The sequence below is a fragment of the Micropterus dolomieu genome, linkage group LG09 (genome assembly GCF_021292245.1).
Source record: "Micropterus dolomieu isolate WLL.071019.BEF.003 ecotype Adirondacks linkage group LG09, ASM2129224v1, whole genome shotgun sequence".
NCBI lineage: Eukaryota > Metazoa > Chordata > Actinopteri > Centrarchiformes > Centrarchidae > Micropterus > Micropterus dolomieu.
This window is the reverse complement of record NC_060158.1, coordinates 30,271,745-30,277,534: the sequence shown is the minus strand read 5'-3', so window position 1 is coordinate 30,277,534 and position 5,790 is coordinate 30,271,745. Positions and strand designations below refer to the sequence as shown.

The 5,790-nt window shown below is 44.9% G+C and overlaps 1 protein-coding gene across 5 annotated transcripts in view; it reads left to right on the top strand.

Annotated features, from left to right (window-relative positions):
- epb41a (erythrocyte membrane protein band 4.1a) overlaps nucleotides 1-5,790 on the top strand; it is a 58,322-nt gene that overhangs the window by 35,385 nt on the left and 17,147 nt on the right. The window contains exon 12 of one of the 5 annotated variants that reach the window (XM_046059191.1): nucleotides 2,288-2,335. The exons of the other annotated variants lie outside the window; for them this stretch is intronic. Within the exon in view, the coding sequence (XP_045915147.1) occupies nucleotides 2,288-2,335 (48 nt within the window). The remainder of the gene's footprint in view (nucleotides 1-2,287; nucleotides 2,336-5,790) is intronic. 5 annotated transcript variants of the gene reach the window in all.

Below are 5,790 nucleotides of genomic sequence, written 5' to 3'. Positions count from 1 at the left end.
CCTTAAATTTAGCTACAGCACTATCAGACAGACATCTTGTATAGAAATTTTTGCCCAATGGCGTGTAGTTCAGCAATACAAACTCAAAAGTTATCAAATAGTGGTCGGACAAAGAGGGATTCTGTGGGAACAATGTTCAATTAATAAATAATAGATAAAGTCAAATAATAGATAAAGTTTATACAAACATTGACAAGGGAAACACATTAATTCTCTCTGTGATCATGGACGATCGCCAAAACTGCCCACCAACAATAATATCTGGCCCACTTCCAGATTATGGCGCTTTGATAGAGGCAAAAAATATAAATAAATAAATACTTTGATAGCGGTGCTGAAATAGATCTCAGTCATGAAAGCAACAGTTACTCACATAATCACTTCATCTTTAGTGGTTTTACCTACAAAATAAAAGCGCAAGAAGCTTGTTTACTGTTTATTTGGAGTTGAACTGAGAGCTTTTACTTTGAAAAATTCTGAACAACATTAAAAGAATCTGTGGCCTGCTTGACACACCTCTGAAAGAGCCGTCAGAAAACGGGATTCCCCTAAATGTTTTCTGCCTGGAGATACTTGGGAAATGAAAAAGCATCTGTAGGTTGATGGATGTGGATCAAACACCGGAACACACACTACAGCACATGCCGTAATGCGAGAAACAGTTGCTGCAGAATCAATTTGTCGAAGAAAGAAAAATAAATCACCCAGAGATGGGATCAAACATGCAATCTTCAAGGTGAGAGTCCGGCACTTTACCAACTGAGCTAACCGAACACTGTAACAAGGGCTTCAAATATAATGCTTTATATTCTCACCCACCATCTAATGGTTGAAAAAATTGATCCAATGCAAAACTTGTTTGCCAACCCCTGCTGTATATTATTACTACTACTTCTTCTTCTTCAAACGAACGTACATATTCAACGTTGTCATGAGCTCTACACTGCCAGAATTCTGCAAGAAGAAGAAGAATGTATTGACGAAACGCGCTCTATAGCACTGTTTGTCTGTTTTCAGGTACTGTAGATGAATCACGGTGCAACATGGCGACGTCCATGGAATGGACGTTATGTAGATAGAAATGGCTCATTCTATGGTAATAAAAACACAAGAATTCATTATACACCACTGAATATATATTTATGGATTTTATATTGCATTTCTGTCAATAGATCCTCAGAAATTTTACACACTGAACTTTTAAGTAACGTAACGTACACAACTTACGTAACCTAAATAAAAACATCCAATGTTGACTTTTTTGTTTCACATGAGAATTGAACACCAGTCTCCTTGGTGAAAGCCCAGTTTCCCTAACCACCTGCTTACTTGGACTTTGGGGCTCCCCAGTGTGTTACAAACTGACACCAACAGGTCTTGACCATGCATTCATATGTGACGACTTGGGAGTGAGAACAGTTGGTCCGTCAGAGCCTGTGCCCAGCAGGGAGTGTTCTCCACAGGAATGCAAAAGTGATAACAGCCTGTCTGATGGCTGTACTTGATTCTCTTATATTTCAATGATGATGAACAAGATTCTTTGTATTTTAACAATGATTAGAATAAATAATCAATAATGATCAGTTTCAAAATATTTCCAAAAATGTTGTTTAATTATTATTTCTTATACATTTAATGTTATATTAATTAATTTATGAGTCATTTATTTATTTATTTTAGATTTTGGCTGTTTAGGTCATCCACATGATCAGTTATTAGCAATACTGCAAACAATGGCAGCCAGAGATATTAAAATTGTGTGACTGCTGACCGATGTATATAATCTCTCATGGTAGCATCATTTAACCCACTCCTATTTCCTAGAAAGCTTTTAATGTGAAACTTCTGCAGGAAGTGATGTGTTTCACTGACAATAACACAACACCCACCAAAAGAATGGCAAGTAGAATTTACTGGAATTAATTTGTGAAAAATTAAACCACTATTTCTCCTCAAAAGAGAATTGCTAGAGTGATGTGAAAATGTCAATTATGCTAAATTTATCATGAGCAATTATAGTACATATATTAAGTTATTCTTTTTAGGTAATAGGAATAGTGGCTTTTATTTGAGAATTTATGGTACATTTTATCCCAGTATAATCGAGATGGTGAAGGTGTATAAATCTATTGTTATTCATAGTGTCACTGTCACAGGAAGTATTACATAACTTGAACATCTTTAATGCATGTGTTTTTGACTGTATTACAAATGGTTTGTTTCTGAGTTAAACTGAAACTGAACCTTAACATACAGTAACTATATGTTTCCTCTGATGGGGGAGCAGCACTCTCCTCAGGACAAAACAAAGACGGAGATGGTGCGAGTGAGGAAGGTTAGCATACTCCTGAGCCAGTGCTCCTGCTGATTCACCATCCTCATCCCTGCATCAGTTACACATGAAGATACATTTAATTTGCTTTTCTGTTGTCTAACAGTGCTGTTTTCCATTGCAAAGACACCAAGTGCTTTAATCTTCAGATTGTTTTATTATTTCTGGCTGCTTGTCTTTCTGTAAAGGCTTACAAATACCCTATCAGCTGGACAAGAACTTGCAGTTGGACCAAGGAGAAATCAATCCATCAAGTTTTAATTTGGTCACTGTCATTTCCTGCAGCTGTTTGACCAAACAATGTTTTTCTTGTATAAAACTTGGTTTCTCCTTCTCCAGAAGCAAACATCGGCTATACAGTGGAAACCATTTATAGTGATCCTATGTTTCTGAGTCAAATTCACTATAAGCGGATTATTATAACCAAAAATAATTTTTTAATTTCTAATGCAGAGACCATCTTATTGACTTTTGTATATTTATTACATGAATATAAAGGAATGAAATGGAAACTTTTGACTATTTCAAAATACAGTACAGCTGTTTCAAATGCTTTTTAAATTACTGTACAAATTAAATGACCATATTGTGTATAATTCAAATACACTATAAAGTAATACAGTACATTTTATAAAACATAGCTTATTGTAATTCAAATTATAATTAGGCTATACTCTAAAACAATGTTGTGCTGTTTACAAATACAGTAACGTCAGGCTACTAAGCCACAGCTTGGTGGTGGTTTCACTGCATTTCTAAATATTTCTAAGAGGCTGTTTTAACTGTGAACTGTTTTATTCTGCATGAAAAGATTTAAAATGAACAATTGTAAGTGGACTGCTTGATTACTACAAGCAAATTATTTAAAAGCATTTGTATTGCTTTTTGATCCTAGTTTTAGACACAATGAAACCCATGTTTACGGCATCAGAAAAGGATTACAACATGACTTTAACGCTCTCTGGACATGAGTCCATAATGCTTTGAGTGAACACGAATGCTCTGCTGCTATCTTGACAAAATAGCTGATAGTCACCTGAAGCAACTTTAATCTCAGACTTTTTCCCCAACACTGACCAAATTACTTTTTTAGTTTTCAGTAATGGACACACTGCACAATGACACAGATTTCAATGATAAGCTTTACACAGCTAATACAGTTCCCCTTCGAGGGAACTCTATGGGAACGCCTCTGGGCATGGCAGGGCTGAACTATGAATGAAACTACTCCAATCCTCTTGGTGTTACTAGAACGGTAGTGTGTGACGGCGTAACCGGAGGGGGTATATAAGCAAGCCGGCTCATAGGACACATTAGCTTCTTTCTATTCAGCAGGCACTCTGGCTATGTTTGGAAGCTCCATTATCCTACCTGACATCAAGACGAAGCAGCAGATCATGTCGAAGCGATTCCGACAGTGTGTCTTTGCATGTGAGCGTTTCATCACGGAGGGTGATACCCATGGGATGTGCGTCTCATGCCTGGGGATGTCGCATGCTCAGGCGGCTCTCGAGGGGGCTGCCTGCGACCATTGCGAGGCCCTGCCCCTGAGGGTGCTGAGGTCTCGAGCGGCTCACTTCCTAGAGGATGGTCGGATGCGCTCCCCTCGTGGCACAGGCCCCGCTGTCGCTGAGGCGTCGCGGCGGCTCCGATCCTGGGGATCACAACACGAGATCGCCGAGGGTGCCTTGTCAGAACCGACAATACGGCAGTAGTGGCCTATTTGAATCACCAGGGGAATCTGCACTCGCGCCCATTATGCAAACTGGCACATCGGATCCTCCTGTGGTCCCAGCAGAGACTGCTGTCCCTCAGAGCGATGTGCATCCCTGGGACCCAGAATCAAGGAGCATACCTGCTGTCGAGACAGGGGCTGAGGTCCGGGGAATGGAGACTCCACCCCGAGGTGGTGGAGTTATTATGTGAAGAGTTCGGCCCCATAGACGTGGACTTGTTTGCGTCCCGAGAGACTGTCCCCTGTGGTTCTCCCTATCACCCCCAGCCCCGCTAGGGCTGGATGCCATGGGACAGACGTGGCAGAGGCCGCGTCTGTATGCGTTTCCCCAAGTCGCTCTGCTCCTGGGGGCTCTGGAGCGGGTCCGCCAGGACGGCGTCAGTCTACTACTAGTAGCCCCGTTTTGGCCGGCACGAGTATGGTTCTCGGATTTAATATCGCTCCTCGAGGGGCCGCCCTGGCAGGTCCCTCTGAGGAGAGACCTGCTGTCCCAGGCAGAGGGCCAGATCTTTCACCCGCACCCCGCCCTGTGGCAGCTATGGGTCTGGCCCCTGAGGGGGCACAGTTCTTAGAGGCGGGTCTGATGACAGGAGCAGTCGAGACTCTGCTCAGCTCCAGAGCCCCGTCCACGAGAAGGATGTACGGCCTAAAGTGGAATGTGTTCACCACCTGGTGCAGAGAACGGGCGGTGGACCCAGTTAGTGCGTAGTTCCTCCAGCACCGTTTCTCCGCTGGCATCTCCCGGTCCACACTCAAAGTATATGTGGCTGCCAGTGCAGCATTCCACGCCCCTCTGAGTGATGGGCCCTTGGGGAGGCTTCCGCTGGTCGTGCGCTTCCTCCGTGGAGCCCGGAGGATGAGACCCGTGACTCGTTCCAGGGTTCCCACCTGGGACCTGGCAGTGGTTCTCGAAGCGCTGGCTGAGGCCCCCTTCGAACCCCTGGAGTCGGCTGAGGGGAAGGTCAGGGCCATCCTGCCAGTCCAGGTTATGTCCCTAAGGTTCCGTCCAGGTTGGCAGGGTCCACGGTGCTGCAGGCGTTTCATCCCCCACCTCATGTGACGGCGGAGGACGGGAGACTTCATCTGCTCTGCCCTGTCAGAGCACTGAGTATTTACACTCTGAGGTCTTCCCGGTGGAGGAAAGCAGACCAGTTGCTGGTGTGTTTCGGGTCCCCCAAGGCTGGGCTCCCCGCTTCTAAACACACCATCAGCAACTGGATCGTTCAGACTATTTCCTTGGCCTATCAGGTGCGCAGTTTGCCTTCACCTATGGCCGTAAGGGCGAACTCTACTCGAGGCATGGCGGCTACTAGGGCCCTCCTCGCAGGGGCGTCACTCCAGGATTTGTGTGATGCGGCTGGCTGGGCCACCCCTCACACTTTTATCCGGTTTTACAGTCTGGACCTGCCTTCTGCACCCGGCACCCGTGCGCTCTCCTCCTAGTCATGCCGTCAGGTTCTGCACGCTGGGGGCAGGCGGGGTTTCGGTGCGGCCTAAGTGGGTATCTCGTTCCCAAAGTGTCGTCACCGACGCAGTTTGAGTTCCCTCGAAGGGGAACGTCTCGGGTTACGTATGTAACCCTTGTTCCCCGAGAAGGGGAACGAGACACTGCGTCGGTCCGCCATACCTCACCCCGCCTGGAGTGCCTTGCTTCATAGAAAGGGCTAATGTGTCCTATGTGCCAGCGTGCTTATATACCCCCTCCGGTTACGCCGTCACACAC